The sequence below is a fragment of the Streptopelia decaocto genome, assembly GCF_964273445.1.
Source record: "Streptopelia decaocto genome assembly, chromosome: 6".
In the NCBI taxonomy this organism is placed as follows: domain Eukaryota; kingdom Metazoa; phylum Chordata; class Aves; order Columbiformes; family Columbidae; genus Streptopelia; species Streptopelia decaocto.
In genome coordinates this window covers 24,625,485-24,643,006 of record NC_138660.1, presented here as the reverse complement: position 1 = coordinate 24,643,006, position 17,522 = coordinate 24,625,485, and the positions used below count along the sequence as shown (strand labels likewise).

Genomic DNA, 17,522 nt, shown 5'->3' with positions numbered 1-17,522 from the left:
ACCATGGAAAAAAAATCTTCCCAGAGGATTCCTTCCTATTGTTAATCAGGATATGTATGATTTGGAACTAGAAGGAAAACTCAACCACGTGCAGTATCCAACATCCATGCTATGAGACTAAAGAAGGCCAAGAGTTAAAATTTCACACATGAACGCAAAGATAAAGTATTGTGGTCTATCTCTTCCACACCAAACAATACAAAAGGACCCGAAAACAAAACTGTACAGTCAGTGCTGGGGACAAAAGGATCAGAAATGCCTTGTTCCTCCATCTTGCCTTAACAGAACAATCTGAGGAGAGGAGCTGGAGAAAGGCGTGCTGCAGACCCAAGTATGGGGTGAGAGACACACCAGCAGAGATCTCAGAATTGCCACCTCTGGAACAGACAGACTGAAGTTTCTTCTTGTCCTCTGAGTCAGAGGGTAATCTTTCTACTCTTACTTCAATGCTGTAATATAGCCAGGGATCTCTCTCAATCTCTGACAGCTGAGGTTTTAGTCAAACTATTCTGAGCTCCTGGGAAGGTAAGGCCACATAGGTTAAAATAAAGCATACTGACAACATTAAACAGAGAGCATCGATCCAGGAGAGGAGACAAAAAAAGATAGATAAATAACTAATCTGAGCCCAAGCCCACTAATGTGAAAGCTGCATCATATCGTAAGTCCTTGGGCTTTCAAATGCCCTACCTAGAACAGAAAAGCGCATCCATACCTATGTATTTCAATAATGCAGCAGGCAAAAAAAGGCATTTTCGGCCAGCGTTACTTGGCAACTTCAACCAGAGAACTGTCATAGGTCACTTCTTGAATACACCCTATACAATTCACTAAATTTATATCCAGATGGCATGCTCACATACAGTATCACATGAATACATGCACCAAAATATCACACTGACTGGACAGATCCACCTCTCAGCCAGTCATTCCACATGTATCTGGTCTACAAGACTCGGTGTTCAGAAGTGGACATAGGCAAGGGGGAGACCAGGTTCGGCCACTGCCAATGCTATGACAGGACATGGTGCAACTCCTGCTACATTCACAGCAATGGCCAGTGAGTTAAGGACCATCAGGTTAGATTCTGAGAGTTATTTTGAAGGACCAATGCACTTAATCTCTTTGTAAGTTGACTGTCTAATCTACTCAGTCGAGTAGTCACTAGAACAGTCTCTTGCAGAAGTGGAAGGGCAACTTGGAAGGCAGTATTTTGAGGAAAACAAGGTTCCCCAAAATATTAAGGTTCTCTATGAACTGAAGAGTTATTTGATACAAATGGCAAATTTTCAAATGAGGACCATCTCCTTACAAATCTGCAAAGAGGAATGTCTGCCTTTGGAAAAAAGTCTGGAAAATCCTCCAGTAGTAGTAGCAGTCCACCTTTCTGGTTATAGCTCAAGTCCATTCTATAACAGCACAGCAAAAACCTGTTTAAAATAAATACACACATATATTTGATGAGGTACACTGTGCCCAGCTCCGTAATAGAGGCATGCAGCTAGACAAAACAGCACAGAAGAGTAAACTCTCTTTCCAAAAGAGGTCAATATGTTTATAGTTGATGTGTCACTGTAGCTGTGACAGCCTGAGGACATAAGCGAATAAGCATTTGTGAGGAGAGATAAAATCTTATTAGACCATAACATTTTAGTTAAGGGGGAGAAGGAAAAAAACCAACCAAACAAAACCCACAAAAAAACAAAGAGCCTTTGGGCAGAAAAGCCTTTGTTTAGGTTTACAACAGAAATTAAAAACATCAAAGCTATTTATCAGCTGAGAATAACAGTTCTGAATTTAAGTAAATATTTTAACCTGTTTCACATGTGAGAGTAAAGGTAGGTGGTACCTGTGGAGGAAATAAAAATCATATTAGCAGATGGAAGAGTAGCAGAAAAGACATCAGGGCTGCACCTCCTGGAAGAAACACATAATTCACCTGAGAAAAGTGGATGGGTTAGCAACATGGATAGGTGAGAAACGTGGAGGAGGAAGAGGGAAAGTGAAATACAACATTTGCAAAAACAATATCTCAGCTACTAAGTCCGTGACTTTTAACATCAAATAATGTTATAAATCTAAATTTAATTGCTTGGATTAGACTTTCCAAGGTGTTTGCATTTCTCCTCAAAGATACTAGACATTCCATTGAGTGTTTTTTTCCTTGTTTGTTTGGGATTTTGTTTGTTTGGTTTTTTTAAGAATCTTATTTATTCCTTTCTGTTGCTGCAGTATCAATCATGAAGGCAGGATTTGATTGTGTATTCAAACGTATACATTTTGCTAAGACATCCAAAAAACTGTAGCAAAATGACCAAATTCTAGATGAGGGAGAACAACAGATGCCATTTTTCTTGACTTTAGCAAGGTTTTCAACAGTCTCCCACAATATTCTTGTATGCACATTGGGAAGTTGTGATCTGGATGGGCAGACAACTAGATGGGTGGACAAGTGGTTGAACTGTTGGGCTCAGAGTATCGCGGTTAACAAATCATCCTTTACCTGAGTGCTGGCAATGAGGGAGCACAACAAAAGTCTAACTGGAACACATCCAGTTTCCCATCTTTATCAGAGAGGCGGAGGGGGTGAGGGAGTGTGCAGATGACACCAAATTGGCAGGAAGACTGCTTAATGACATCAAGGGCAAGACTATTATTGGCAGTCTAGAGGACTGGGCTAACAGCTAACAGTACACGCAAATGCAACATGGGCAAATGCAAGAGGAGAGGAATAAATCCCTGCACCAACACCTGGGGTCTTGGCAGACAGCAAAGTGGACCTGAGACAGCCATGTGCCTGAGCAGCATAGGCATCAGCACTCTGGGCTATACACACAGGACTACAGCAATGTAGCACAGAAACTGACTATACCCTTTTCCTCAGCACTTCTTAGCCCATATCTGGAATATCATGTCCAGCTTTGGTCCTTCTCAGTGTGAAGCAGGTGTTGATAAACCAGAACAAGCTCAGCAGAGGGCTACCAGCATAGCTGGGAGCTGGGAACACTTCCCTGTAAGGCTTTTGAAGATGGTGGGAAGACAACTGACAGCACTCATGAACTGAAGCAAGAAAGATTCTGATTGTCTACAAGGGAGAAATTTTTCATTAAATAAAATGAAACAGGTTGCTGAGAGAGGCTGTGCAGTCTCTAGCCTTGGTGGGTTTCAAGACTAGACTGGAAAAGCCCTGCGCAATGTGGTCTGATCCCAAAGCTGACTCTGCTCTGAGAATGAGGTTGCAATGAGATATCCTGAGGTCCCCCCCAGCCTGATTCCACGATCAACCATCATTGTTTCACTTCTATTAACTTCTTCCAGTCCTAATATACCCTTCTTGAGATTTTTGAAGTGGAAGTCAAGAGGGAAAGAGAAACCAGAATTGTGCAAAGTATTCAAAATTTTGATAAGCCACAGTTTTATAAAGGACACAGTATTTGTATGTGTTTTATTCTCTCAAGCATTTTAAGACTGGATTTGGTTTTTTTTACCTCATCAAGTATTAAGATGATGCTTTCATGGAGTCATCTCTGATAACCCTAAGGTCTTGCTCCTTAGCAGCAACAGTCAGCTCACAGCCCATCACTTTATGTATGAAATAATGGCCGCTTCCTCTGTGTGTTCATCAGTTTACAATCACATATACTTAATGAGTCTGGAGTTCTTCAAAGCATATTGTGCAATTACTCCTGTAGAAACTTGATAGCAGGACCAGTAGAGTGCTTCTAGCCGATATTCCCACAGATGTACTAATAAACTCAGAGAGATGAGAAATGCCTTTGCAACATTCACCTTTCCAGTGAATGTGTGGTAGATCCAAAACACCACTAGTGTTGCTTTAACTTAAATTCCTACATTCTGACAGCCTTCTGGGTTAGCAATCAGGTTGCATCATCCTCTTTTTTTTTAATTAGATCTGCAAAAACTCATAGATATACTAGTAAGATATTCTTAAGATAATTTCTGATTTTGCCCTTTGCTTACAAGCTATATAAACAGATGACCCATTCTCTGCATGCTTCTCTAAACTTCCTGTAAAAAAACTCATGTCTGCAAGCAAATCTGTCCATCTGATGAAGAATAAATACCATCGTAGAAAACACTGTTAAAAAGCTTTGAAAAATTAACGCAACATGCCCAGAAAAGCCCAGGATTTAAAATGTTGGCTCCCAAAGTAAGTCCAGAAGCTGTCCCAACAGGGAGTTTGCTCCAGCTTGGCCAGCACACTTGAGAGGAACACATGGTTCTGGCCATTCTCACAGCCTCACTAGCCCACGCTTGAGGAGTCAGACTTAGGGTGGAAGGTTTTAGGGTAAAAACAAACAAACAAACACACAAAACTATTAAAAAATCTACTAGTGAGATATATATATATATATATACACATATATACATATAGCACATTCATACTGGGCGTGTACTCATAGACAAACACTAAGAGGAGAATCAAAATCATTAATAACACACACACGTAAGTTCCCACCACAAAAATCTTATTCCACACGGTGTACTTCGAGTGATATAATCAAGAAAATTACATCTGATGACCTAGAAGAACTAAAACGAAGGACAACATGACACACAGAACATTTTCTGTATTTTCCAATAAATCAGTTATTTTATAAAATAAACTAAAATAAAAGAGAAAGCCTCCTTAAATACTATGTGTAATAGAGAATTGTTTCTGTATGATCCCATTTATGGGCCAGCAATGGGCAAAGACTATTGAAGAACAGCAAATCTTACAGAGCAGACATCAATATCGCCTGCTGCACTGTGCTAGAGAAGAGGTTGAAGCTCCCAATCTATATGTCAGACACAGTGTATGTCAATTACATGAATTTTTAAGATGTCTTATCTTCCAAGGCATTTAGTTAATACTATGCTGCAACTCTTCCGTTCACATTAAGAGATCATCAGTTACTAAAAGCATGGCTCAGATGTCATTTGTCACTTAAAATCCATTACAACTTTCAAAGCAGAAAGCGGTCATGCTTACTGAGATTATTCTCATGTCTGGAAGAATGTTGTAATATGACAATAATAACAAGATTGTAATGTTCACGTAAGTAGCTAACAAAAGAAAAAATAGCTATTATGAGCTCATTTTTATGTCCCTTTTTAAAGACTCCAAACATTGTTTGTATATCAATCTGATAAATATTTCATACTACAAGTCTTCATAAAGTTTGACATAGGGCTCATTAAAAGCCTATTTATGTGACCACAAGATAATTAGATAAAAAACAGTTTGCAGTCAATTTTAAATAGATGCATAACAAAACAAAACTAAATTACACATACTGGAGGCCTGCCAGGACGGCCCCTTTTTCTTTTTCCTTTGACTTCTGCTTCTTCAAGCTCACTGCCAGCATCTGAATGTGCAGTAGTTTCATTTGTAGAATCCCTAGGGGGGGGAAAAACACTAGATAAATTAAAATGATTTGAAATCAACAAGTAATCTATAACTGACTAATTAAGTATTTAGTCCTATGTCAGAAAAAAAAAAAAAAGTCAGTGTTAAAAGGCTTGCCACATTTATTCTGCAAATGAAGGAACTAAGCATTATTAGCCCTGGCAAAAAGCCTTACCTTTTTTATGGGCTGGAATTTTATTTTATAGACTGGAAGTTATTTAAATTAACAGCTTCTTTTGAAATGACATTACACTTTAAAAACCGGATATATTAAAACAGCACATCCTCAACATACCCATCCCACTTTCTTCTAGTAACTATTTTTGAGCTGCTTTCAAGGCCCTGAGAAAGCCAACTGGAGTCCAGTCCAGCTATCATACCACCAGAACAGTTACACAAGTTCCCACTCGGGTTACACCATGTTTTTAGTCACACTTGAAGACAATGGTATCATGCAGCTGTTAATAAAGGGAGGATTAACACTGACCTTGAGGCACTAACCAGAAAACTTACTTTGGTCTGAAGACATTAATGATTCTTGCAGTTAGAAAAACATTTTTACTTGTACAATGAAAAAACCTTGACATTGCTCAACACCTATTAGGAGAGAAGCCTGCAGTATAATTTTTCAGTCACTCCTGTTTTAGACTTCAGACCATACTAAGCAGGGAAAAAACATTACCCTCATTTCTCCCCCACTCACACAAGTCACGTGCACAGTTACTTCTCTGCCTTCAAAACTGATCTGGCTGTTTGAAGAAACTCTGCTTGTAATTTATCTTCTGAGGCATTACATTCTGCCCAGGAAGAGCCCACAAGCAAAGCCATACCTGTTACTGATGTGCTTTTATTTTCAGTTTGCAAGACCTCCAGTTCATGACATCTATGTAAATCGAAGAGTAACTGTCATAATGTCCTGGATTACTCAAAGATGGGTCAAATCCAGCTCTAATCGGACATTTCTTGTAAAAATCAAATCCATTATTTTATACAGCCTCAAGCATAAAAGGCAGCATTAGTGATCTGGTTTACAGAAGCTGCTGAAGCTTCAGCAGGCCAAGTTCTACACAGACCTTCCACATTGTCTGGGGCTTTATTTTTGTACTTTGTTTTATAAATCAGGAAAACATCACAAATCTGTGGTAACACCAAGAAAAGCTATGTAGCAATGCAGAAAGATACAAACATAATTGCATCAGAATCAAGAACGTTCTGATACTTCTCTTTACCGAAATTACTGCATTGTTTCTAGATCTACTCTAACCCAAATAATTCTGCAGAACTATTACTAATTTTTAGTATTAAAGCATCATTTTCCAATTTGGAAGCACAGAAACACTCAGGGGTGCACAGAATCCTTTACAAAAGCTAGGATGCAGTAGAACATATCTGAATCTCCTCCTTTTCTGAAAGTAACTTAAATGGATTATCTCTAAATACTCTATACGCCTGAAAAAACAGAGCATCCTAGATTAAAAAACAGCATTCAAGTGCATTTGAGTTCCCATATTATACACTTGTAAAACAGTGTCTCTACAAAATGCTGAAAATTCAGGTTTGCTGTGATAAAATTAAAGAGAAGTAGCTTTTCTGCTTCATAAAACATGAAATTTGAAAAACTCAATATTGCGCTATGAATTTGAAAAAAAAGTTATAAAATGCCTAAAACCAAAGAAAAGAAAGCACACATATAGCTCAAAATAGGGCCACACTGGCAAAAAGCAATATAGTGAATACAGCTGAAAACAATGCAGATGCATCTACTCAGCCTTTACTCAAAGAACAGCCTCACAATGACAGTCTTTTTTTTTTTAAATAACTTTTGAATACAGAAGTGAGGAACCACATTAAAAAAACTGCTGTTTTCTGTTGCTGTTGAGAAACCTAAGCCATTCTCCCTTGCTCTCTGCAGAAAAAACAAGCTTCTCCCTGGTCTACACAGAACTATACTGAAAAAAACTGTAGGTATGGTGTGGTCTAAGCAATACCCCCATTCCTGGGGAAATGCTATAAGCTTTGCTAGCTTACAAAACCACACCCCTAATATCATCAGGATAAAGCTTTTTCTCTATTAAAACCAGATTCAGCAGTCCTCCTAGGCAAATGGCTCAAACACTGGAGCTATATAAATAAATCAAACCGTACTATCTTGCATGCACCTAATCCACAGACAACCTGACTTTGCTACACCGTCTGTTTGGGTCTAGCAAAACCTACTGAGGTTTGTATGTTTAGTTCTGGGAATTTCAATTGTTTCCGAACACTGCAATGGAAGGAACACTTTAATTATTAACCACCTCTTCTTTGTCTTAGACTGTTGTCTTAAACCCGATAACCATGCTTCTCTAATATTTTTCTGGTAAAATTTCTCTGGTTTGTTGGAAGCCTTATGGAAAAGGTTCAATAAATCAGTACTAGGGGTAAGATCTGTCTAATCTAAATTTAAGACACAGATAATGCAGAAAACAGAAAATCTTAATATGCAACATATCTCATGCTGAGGTCAACATCCAAAATTTGTCAGACAGTTTATGTTTAGGAAGTTTTCTCTTCATTGATGGTAAGGTGATCTAGACAAGCAGCTCAAATATAAATGTTTAAAATGAAATAAGATGAATCTTGCCTTAACGGTATGTGAGGCAGAGAGGAGATTTCTTTCCAGCAAAGAATATAAGTATGCAAGGAGTAAGGAGAAAATATCAGAAAGTAAGTTCCCTTCAATCCTCACATTATTTGTAGTAAAGAGACAGGATCAAGGACAACCTACAGTCCTTGGTTGACTTAACATTAAAATAAACATTATTTCAAGCAGCAGGGAATTCTGCCTGAATCATGCAACTCCTGCACAAAAAGGCTCTTCCACTGTGGCCTTGAGACCCTTCAGTTTGGGAGGTAGCACTTCTTGTTTCTATCAAAGCTCTACAGCAGCTCCAGCTACACACACACATGGCCTTTTTCTTCTTATTTCTGAACTCAGAGGAGGAATAAAGCATATCTTAACTGCCTACAGTTCTGTCAGGTTTTTAACACTCATTGAGAAGAGCATCTGGCCAGCATCCATCTCCCTCATTCCCTACACATCTTGCAGAACTGCTAAAAAGGAATTTATCTGGTGGCAGTCATCCACATCTTAATAGATCAGAATTATCCTCTCCCTATTTTATGTGTGTGCGATTAGTCACCTGAGGGGAAAACTTAGGCTTAGTCACAATTTATCTTTTCCAAAGTTGTTGGGAGGGAAAGTTATTGCACCTCATCTAAGAACAGGAGAGGCTGTGGTGCCTTAGACCAAACCTTTCCTCTCTAAGACACCTTTGACATGATAGAGACATTAAGAGAATTAGGCAGTGTTGGAGACCTACAAGACTGGGGTGAGCAGAGTAAAGCAGACAAGTGATACCCCCTTGTAGCGGATAAAATTTATTCCACTTTTCTTTCTGGTTTCTGTGGTGGCTAAAACTTCCCAGAAAACCAGCAGTAACTCCAGAATCCCTCCTGAAAATTCTGTATATTATTCTGAAGTTGCAATAACAAGCATTGAAAGTAACTATATGCTAAGGAAGAATTAACAGATTACTGGGCAGCCCTTTACCATGTCATGCTTCTGAGGAACATATTTCTATAACATGGTAAATTTCACATCTCTGCAAAATAAAACAAATTCACCTTCCTTATACTATTACATAAAGCCCTAGCTATAGATCTTATACCATCCCCCTTACAAACACACCACACCAAAAACCTATGTTCATGTACCAGTTTTTTACAAACAAAACCACTTCTATAAGCTTTTATGAAGTTGCTGAGGTAGCTCAAGGTTCTCGCTGAGATAAATTCAGTAATTGCTACCACCAGACTCAGCCTTGTGAAAAAGAGCATTCATGAAGAAAAACGGCTAAATGCACAGGCTCATGAATCATGGATGAATCAGCTCTCATGGTGGATCTTCAAAATCTAAAGAGGAACATGCCTCACGGCAAATGTGAATCATCCCATTGAGAGAAGACTCATAACAATCACCCAGGCCAAATCCAGAGGTTTTTAATCCCTACATCTGAAACACCAATAAGTGAAATCCTGTCTTCACTGCGTTCTGAAGACACCTCTATGAATTCAGAAAAATTAAAGATTTCTCCTTTCACATTCCCTCAACAGAGAAGAATTTGAGCGGGAATATTTGATATGGTCCTAAGCAAAGTACATTAATACTTCAAGTTGACTTTAGGACCCTTTGTTTAAAGCGGATAGCCAAAAAGACTAGAAAACCTTATGAAAAAGTAGAAGAAATAAGGCATAGGAATGGCAGATAATAATAATCAATCAAAGCTGCTTATATAAGAGCTAGACAAAAAAAATCTTGGCTTTTTCTCTGTGTGCACCAGGGTTGTGGCTTCTCAAATCTAAATGTGTGAAGCTAGTACCCCTAAAATCAAATATTGCTTAAGGTTTTCTCACTCTTAGCCAGACTTCTTTCTGATCAAAGTCTGGTTGAGATCTATTGAATTAGTGGTTATCATTTTATTTGATACCTTGTCCACACTCTAATGCTCTGAGGCTCAGGAGAGTCTCAAAACCTTTACATGCAAATCCTGATATTTTTTTTTTGTAAAAAGAAATATCTCATCCTGTTTACAAGCAACCAAAACTATATGTATTACTGATAACTCATCAACACTTGACATAGTGGCATTAAATGATTCCCAGCTCTACCAGAAAAAAACAACATAGCTGGTTCCCTTCATTTTTTAACATCGCATAATCCTGGTGGCTCACAACTATCTTCTGAATAAAGAACATGCCAACATCTTTAATGTCCCTCAGTTTTTTCAGCTGGTGTGCAGAGTTAACAAATCTATTAATATGCACTTTTTAACCTTAAACTCTACAATATTTCATTCACTTCTTAAGGCCATTTAGCTGCTTGAAGTGGGAAGGGGAATACCCCTTTCCTACCACTGCAGTGACAAAATCTCCCATTTTTTTGTCTTTGGCACGTTTCACAAACACACTCTCACTCCTTGAATGTGGCACATCCAGGAAAACATGAACTTAGAAAAAATTTTTCCACAAAAACCCGCCAAGGTAACCAGACCCCCTAGGGCTGACGCTCCCCACTCAGTGCTGCCTATCAGGGCCATCCCGCTCTCCAGCCACCTCCTCGCCCAGAGCAGAAATTCACTTTTTTTGACAGAATTTTTAAAAATATAATAAAAAACTGCAACGTGGAGCATGTTATTAAGGTCAGACAAACACCTTTACAAGCTTCATGCGTAGCTTCCAAGCAAAAAACACTGCATAATTACTGCATGCATTTGGTGCAGGCAGTGGCTCTGTGAGGAGCTGCGGGGCTGCCCAGTGCCAGACGCAGCCAGTTCCTGCCGGTTCCGGCGGCTGCCCCTGTGAGAAAGGGCTGAGGGCCAAGGAGACAGCAAATGCTTTAGTTTTTGCATCTCACCATCATCCGGATCTTTTTTAATTGACAATAAATTAATTTTTCCCAAGTCTGTTTTGTGTGTGAGGGCAATTAGTAGGTGATCTCCCTGTCTTTATCTCACCCCACAAGCTCTTTTATCTTGTTTTCTGAACTCCATGTTGTTCTCATTTCTAAAATTCCTTTCTTTACCCAATTTACTCTCTAGCTCCTCTCAGTATAGGCTTCAACTCTATTCTTTCCAATAGTTCACTTCATCCGGGCTCAGTAGCGTTCCCATTTGTATAAGCCACTATTTCACCACAAGATCAAAACATGCTAATGCCACCTGATCTCTGCAACTGCGGAAGCCAAAGGCTTTTTGCACAATAAATATAGCTCATTGTAAGAAAAAGTACACAACTGCAATATACAAATATAGAAAATTATGACTAAAATCCACACATTTCTGAAATCTCACAACATTCAGAAGCATAGAAGTAGCAGAGATCTTGTTTTGCTCTTCACAGCAAAGTTAAATCTCCCAACATATAAAGAAAAAATATGTTTTAGATTGTTTTATTTTTTTACCCAGTTTACAGCATATGACAACACAGGAGGCCTGGAACAGTCACACTAATCTGCAATTCTCTCAAGCTTGAGTCTTATCCTCACCATCACTTCTCTGTTTACTTCAACCTTTTTAAAACCTGAGATTTCAAATACATAGAGAAACATATACTCACTGTAGTACTGGCAAATCTGAAGTAATCATTTTTGCAGCACTCTTGAAAGTAAGACCTACATAGAACTTCTTCTCAAAGTTATTATAAGACAACTACTCGGAAACCTCTTTCATGAAAAGAATGTCAAATCCAGTCTGTAAAAGAGAGGAAACAAATTGTTAGATGTGATTCCAAAATAGTCATACATCAAATTAAAAAAAAAATGGTCAATTTTGAAGTGGCATCACTATTAAGCCATATGAAATTTAGAATGGATGTCCCCAGGACAGCTTAATCATCATCTTGCAGCCAGTTTTTACAATTCTGTTTAGGCAACTTTAGTTTATTATTATTTTAAATACACAAAGTATTTTTGCATTATCTCCTTATTTGTTTATGGTAACTCTAATGTAAATACATATACAGAACTCTAAAAATTTAAATAAACGACATAAATATATAAACATAAGCAATCAAAGAACATGATGATCTAGTTTTAAGGAATTCATTTTCTAGTTGCACAATAGACTAAATGTCCAAGACAAACCTTTGGTTTAATGACAAACAGTCCTTCCTAGTTCTGAATCAAGACAAAAGATCTGCACCTAAAATCATACGGGGTTTTATTTAGGCACAACAAAACTGGTCAGAGATAATATTCCTGATAACATTTCCTTTAATGGAACTACACCTATTCAGTCAGACCCACTGTCTCAGTTTTTTGTGACTGAATTTCACAGAATAGTCAGAATCTATGCAAGTATCTAACTGGAACAGAAAGTACTTTAACCTGACAAAACCAAAGACTGCATCTGTGGTACCACTACACCCACTAGTAACATCTCTCTATCCAGAAGACTAATCAAGGAGTTGACTAATGACAGCAGATGCGACTTTGCCACTAAATAACAGCACAATATGACAGATGCACTGATCTTTGATGTAATAAACACAGAGCTGCCATCCCATTCTTCCAGAAAACCGAAGTTTTGGAGAAATTGAAATTATTTGTTCCATTCTCCTCTTTCACAGATCCACAGTTGAGCAATGGCAACGAATATGAAGGAGTTAACTGCACATTTTTAAAACATGGGATATGTTAAATCTCTTCCATTTAAATACTTGCTTTCTTTTCAACGGGCAGTTTTTTTCTGTGTTCTACTAGCTTTGCACAAGATAGCTGGAAAATCAAGCCAGAAAAGAGCTAACATCACCAAACACAGTATCTAAACAAAACAGCACCAGTGTGAGCAAAACACTACAACATGTGAGGTATTATTTTCCATCCTACTATATGCACATCAGTATTTATTTACCAAAAACATAACTGCACAGCATGAACAGACTTTTTGCCTCTGGTTATTACACTTCAAATTAGACTCACAGATGCATACAACTAGTTCTTCCAGTACTTACTACTTTGTGCTACCAACAGTTTTACTTACAGTATCTCATCAACAAATCTACATTTTTCACTATATACTGCCCTCTCACTGGCCATTTTTTCTACTGTATCATTAGCAAGCCACTTTGTTCTCAAACAAATGTTAACAGAAGTTTGTTTGGAATTAAAGTTGCCACTCTAGCATTAATGGTTTAAATGGAGATGTTTTCCACACCAATACACCAGGTTGGTGTAAAAGCTCTCCAGTGTCACCGTAAGACATAAGCAACCTGGGTTCTTCATGAACAAAAACATTATATGATATGCTATTTGTGCTACTTCCATAACAGGATTTCTCCATTAGAGACACTGGTCATTACTATGTTTTTAAGGATGTGATTACTCTTAACAGGGGAACGGTATGCCCACTCAACAACATAAAGCAACCATTTCAGACACCTGCAAGAATTTGTTATAAACAAACATAGCATCAGACCGGACTAAGTTCTGAGTTGATTTCCTATACGAAATAAAAAAGGGAATGTTCAGATCTCTGAAATGGAGAGGTTTGCTACAATCAGCACAACATGCATTCTGGTGGTCACAAAATTAATATTTAGTTATAAGAAGAATACTTAATGAAATCCTGAAGAAGAAAGTTTTTGATTACGGCACTAAGCCTGTCAGAATTGAAGGAGCGTCTGGATGGTGCTATTGGTTGTATGATTTAGTTTTACGCAGTCCTGTGAGGAGCAGGTACTTGGATGGTCCTTATGGGTCCCTTCCAATTCGAGATAGTCTATGATTAAGCTTCTGCAAATATTTTTCCCTCCTGTCATGACAATTAGATGTACACATTTTTGAAATACTGTCCCTTGGTTTAAAACAGAAGTATATTTTTGTACACACACATGCACTCTTGCATAAGGTAACTAAACCTCAGAGGAAACCCATCCATCTTGGATCTTCAGATTATCCAATTCTAGCAGGATACCGGGCATCACTCTTACTTTGGAGAGGAGCTTTCAAAAGAAGTTCAAGAATATTTACGTGCGTTTCATGTGAGAGATTCTCCACAGATGTTTAAAGCATCCTGCACAACTGTTATGTGGAATATCTTTTTCTAATTTTCTTTTTTAACCTAATTATCATCCCTCACAACTGTTGTGCTGGGCACACTCAGATACAGTAACCAGCATCATACAGCTGCCCTGGGGAAGGAAATATAAGGAAAAGTGTGCTTGCTCAGGTATATGAGCAAAGGATACTTTGCTTATTTGAAAAGCAAAGTCCTGGCCTAAAAAAAGCATGGAGTGAAGGGTATAAAGATCCAGAAGGAGTAGAGAGGAGCTGTTTTATTCAGGAGCAACTGAAGAACCAAGGAAGCTGGACCCACGGCCTTGACACGGTGGTAACAGCAGACAACCCAGCACTTGGGGAACCACAAGGTCCTGTGGTATTTTCTCATAGTCCCATGTTCTGGATGATATTTCTTCCTCAACCGAGATACTCAGCTGAAGTTAGGAAGCCCTTAGCAGTCTTGGGATAACCCTCAACAGTGACATTCCTCTGTGCTCACAGATAAAACAGCACATGCTTCCAAAGTCACTCCTAAAGTATCACCCATATTGCTTAGTCTTGATTTGGAAATAAAATAAGGTAGTATAGTGACTAATGAAAAGCTGTACATGCCTGGAACAGGGTTCTCAATTCAGTCGCGCAATTAAATTAAGGTTGACAACTGTGGAAAAACCATTGATCCTTGTGGACTACACAAAAGCGAACATCCGCATTTTTTTCTGGTTTTAATAAAAGGAACACCTGTTTCCTAAAGATGATGTTCTTATAAACAGGAAAATCAAACTCTCCTCCTTTCTGTCTTATTCAGCCTGAGAATTAAGGCACTGATTAAGAAAAATCTTGAAAGCTTGAGACAGATGTCCATTTTGTCACCTTTCTCCTGGGGAAGAGAAGACTGAGGGGAAGAACACTTCCTACTTTTGCATTTTGGGTTATTGAAATTATAATAAACAAAATACAGTTGAACAAGTCCGTGCAGTCAACTGCTTCCACTTTAGGCCTTTAAAAACCTTATTATTCAATCCGAATTTCATGATCTTCGCGTGTTTGCCGATTTTTAAACCTGCACATCTCTATTCTAAGATTACAAAATTTATGCTGGCATAGTTAAAAACTACCTATAGAAGAACATAAAGCAGGAAGTAGAAGAGACCATTGAGTTGAAACATAGAATGGGAAAACAAGTAAATGTTTTTCATTTTTGCTTCTATTTTTTAACTATGCACAATAATAACCAGACATAACGACCATTATATAAAACTGCTTCTTTATTAAAAAGAAAATTTGTAGTAAGTAGTCAATTTTATGATAACTTTTCTTCACTAGGCATCTGATAATGATCTTAGCTTTAAGAAAGGCTCTACAATTTTACAACAGTACATCTGATACGAGCTCTCCATCAACATTTCCTGTAGTTCCTACTACCATGAAAAGCTACCTTTATTTTATGCACTCTTTAGATTGTTTATTTGCCAAACAATAACCAAACAAATGAAAAAATTGACATGAACCCTGAAACCTGACAGAATTGTTGCAAATAATAATCTGGTAGCAACAACCAAATCAAGTTCAACTAACTTTATAATAAACTAGGTACCTATTCCTTATAGAGTTGTTATAAAGCTGAAACCGAGACTTAGAAAAAAACCAAACAACCTAACCTCTACTAAATTTAGCAGAGTCACATCATTATTAACTCAATTGTCTAGAAGATAGTCAAATACTGGTTTGTCTTCTGTTTTGGGTGACTCCCGTTCAGACCTCTTTCCTTGTTGACCAAGTGACCTTGCTCCAAGTGCAAAATATACTAAAAAAAAAAAAAGCTCACAATAACAGAGCAAAATCTTCTACTTAATTGGTAATATCTGTACACTATATCTTCATTTTCCCTTTACAATTACTTTGCTTTCTCCCTCAGCGCTCCTTGCAAGTTGCAAATTGTTAACGCAGCAGTTCATTTCTCCATCCCGTTGAGGCCCCAAGGAGATCTGAGAACTCCAAATGTCCTGCTGAGCAGACAAGAAACCACAATACATGATGCCATGCCATTGCACAGCACCATGAAGCAACACACGTAAAACTCAAGTTTTTTAATATTCCATTCAGACACAAGATTTATCCCCCAATAATCTTGCCCAACAGCAGCGTTTCACAGCTGGGGAAATGCATTTTGCACCAGCAAATGACAGTCCTGTCAGAAGGCAGCCACTGGTCACCAAGGCAGAGCTCCAAAAGCTTCGATCAACAAGGTGAGAGGGAAAAGCGGATCCTACACGTAGGCAGGTAAATTCTATAATGGCCTTTTACTGTGTTATCCAAACCCATGCATGGCCTTGGACACACCACTTAAATCCTTCGTGCCCAGTTATCCCACCTGCAAAGGGAAAATAGGATTTAGAAATTCAAAGTGTAAATTCTAAATCCTGCAGAACTACAAAAACAGTTGTCAGGAACTAACCCTAGGAAAAAGAGTTTACCAAATGCTGCAATGTGTTCTTCATTAGTCAGGGTTCTTTTGTTTTCTTTAGATTATGTTTTTCTATAAGCATAAGCTTTATCCTGATTCCATGTTTGGAACTTTAAATAAATTAATTCATATTAACCCTGCAGCCACTTGAAGCTGAATTAAATCACCTCTTCTGGGTCTGATTTTGAAAATTCCTGATATCATTTAAGACCAAACAAGACATAATGTTTATTTAGCATATCTTTAAGATAATTTCATTGAAGGTCTACATAAAAACTAAATTTCATATTCTCATTTTAGTAAGTATTTAAACCAAGACTGAAAATTGAAGCGACAGAAGAATTAACACTAAGCACTAGTGAGTTCCTTCCATACTTAAAGCACATAGCAAGCTCTGCCCTGTGGTCTGCAATGTTCTTAGTCCAGTCTAACCGCAACAGGAGGAGGTGCTACCAGGAACACATAGGCTAGTGCAGAATGGCTATGCTTCATTTCCTACATCCTTCAAAACCATACTGGAGATATTATAATGATTATTCCACATCCCTCTTCCAAATGTGTGTTTCTGCTGTTGCTGTTATCCATTTAATATCCGTTACGATCTGGACAATTCTTTTTTCCACAGAAAATGTCAATAAGAAATAAACACATAAAATGAAAAAGGGAAGTGAGCTCACAGAGGTAATGTGAATAATACAAGAAAAACGTGAGGCCAGGAATAGAGTGAGACCACACATAAAATTAAAGCATTTAGTAGATGTCCATTATCATGAGTTGGACTTGATTCTTGTGGGTCACTTCCAACTCAGGACATTGATTCTATGATTGACTTAAGTTTCTTTTTTGCCTTCTTTAGAGGTATTTCCAGGTGTGTTACACATACATGCAGGAACAAGAATTATCTCTTGGCAAGCCCTAGCTGTCCATCTCACATGGCCTTCAAGGGCAGTTGTCTCCTCAGTTGCACTCTACAGTTACGCCAATACATACAACCAACTCTACAGGCAAAACAGCTGTTGCTGCTTCCTCTCACCAAATGCTTT

At 38.1% G+C, this 17,522-nt stretch overlaps 1 protein-coding gene across 2 annotated transcripts in view; it reads right to left on the bottom strand.

Annotated features, from left to right (window-relative positions):
- STAG1 (STAG1 cohesin complex component) overlaps positions 1–17,522 on the bottom strand; it is a 173,895-nt gene that overhangs the window by 121,916 nt on the left and 34,457 nt on the right. For both annotated transcript variants that reach the window (XM_082056882.1, XM_082056883.1), the window contains 2 exons: positions 11,570–11,703; positions 5,302–5,404 (listed from right to left, as the gene is read on the bottom strand). In XM_082056882.1, coding sequence (XP_081913008.1) covers positions 5,302–5,404; positions 11,570–11,598 — 132 coding nt within the window. In that variant the 5' untranslated portion in view covers positions 11,599–11,703. The remainder of the gene's footprint in view (positions 1–5,301; positions 5,405–11,569; positions 11,704–17,522) is intronic.